This window comes from Sinocyclocheilus grahami, unplaced genomic scaffold, assembly GCF_001515645.1.
Source record: "Sinocyclocheilus grahami isolate Dianchi unplaced genomic scaffold, SAMN03320097.WGS_v1.1 scaffold20812.1, whole genome shotgun sequence".
NCBI classification, from domain to species: Eukaryota; Metazoa; Chordata; class Actinopteri; order Cypriniformes; family Cyprinidae; genus Sinocyclocheilus; species Sinocyclocheilus grahami.
The window spans coordinates 1-1225 of NW_015518187.1; the positions used below are offsets into that span (position 1 = coordinate 1).

The following is a 1225-nucleotide window of genomic DNA, read 5'->3' on the forward strand; positions in this document are numbered from 1 at the left end:
CTCTCACACTCTCTCTCTCTCTCTCTCTCTCTCTCTCTCTCTCTGCAGCTTCGGGAGTATAAGGTTGTTGGGCGTCTCTTGCCCTCGGCTAAAAACCCCGCGCCCCCTCTGTACCGCATGAGGATCTTCGCCCCAAACCATGTGGTGGCCAAGTCTCGCTTCTGGTACTTCGTCTCGCAGCTGAGGAAGATGAAGAAAGCCTCTGGAGAGATCGTCTACTGCGGCCTGGTACGGATAGAGCTGTTTGAGTCCCAGATGGGTTTTGGAGTCGCCTCCCGTTGCCTGATCGGTGTTTGTTAGTAGTATGTCATGTGACACTCGGTATTACAGAATAATACTGACGACAAACCTCAGTTTTAGTGAGGCTAAAGTGATGATCAGCAATATACGTTCACACGTACAGCTTTATTTCAGTGCTTCAGCTACACATACCACGACTTGGTTGCTAGAAATGCGTAAAAGAGCATCTGCAGTAGTATTTGTTTTAACCAATTTATTGAGAAGAATAGCCTGAAACAACCAGTTTGCCGAAATGAATCAGACATCCCGTCCCTACAGACCAATTCAGAGTAGACGTCACAGTTATGTCACTTGCAGCTGCGCGCGCATAGTGGTTGCAGAAAAACACTGGGAACAAGTGGAGGTAAATGGGTAAAATCCATGGAATAAAAGAAAAAAATATTTTTGTGCCTTTTAATGTCAAGATCGGAATGCAAAAAATTTTTATAGAATACTGTCATCAAAGACGCCATTTGAAGCTAAACGCAGACGTTTAAATGGACATACTATGGATGAAAACTGTTATGATTACTCTACTTTTAAAGCATAAATTCGATTTAAACAATAGGTCTACATACATTTTTGTGCCTTTTGATGTCAAGATCGGAATGCAAAAAATTTTTATAGAATACTGTCGTCAAAGACGCCATTTGAAGCTAAACGCAGACGTTTAAATGGACATACTATGGATGAAAACTGTTATGATTACTCTACTTTTAAAGCATAAATTCGATTTAAACAATAGGTCTACATAATGCTGTTCATAGGGGACGTATTGTATTAGCCCTACAGTTACAGCATGAGATATTATTTAAACCTTACTATAAAAATTTTTACATAACATTTATTTCCTCACAATTCTGACTTTTTTTCTCGCAAATTTAAGTTTATATCGCCTAACTCGGACTTTATAACTCGACTTAACTCAAAAATAGTGAGTTTGTCA

At 39.8% G+C, this 1225-nt stretch overlaps 1 protein-coding gene across 1 annotated transcript in view; it reads left to right on the plus strand.

Moving 5' to 3' along the window:
- Positions 1 to 15: 15 nt before the first annotated feature.
- LOC107579853 (60S ribosomal protein L18a-like) overlaps positions 16 to 1225 on the plus strand; it is a gene marked incomplete at both ends in the record, with an annotated part of 3147 nt that continues 1937 nt past the window's right edge. The window contains one exon of the mRNA XM_016265643.1: positions 16 to 228. Coding sequence (XP_016121129.1) covers positions 16 to 228 — 213 coding nt within the window. The remainder of the gene's footprint in view (positions 229 to 1225) is intronic.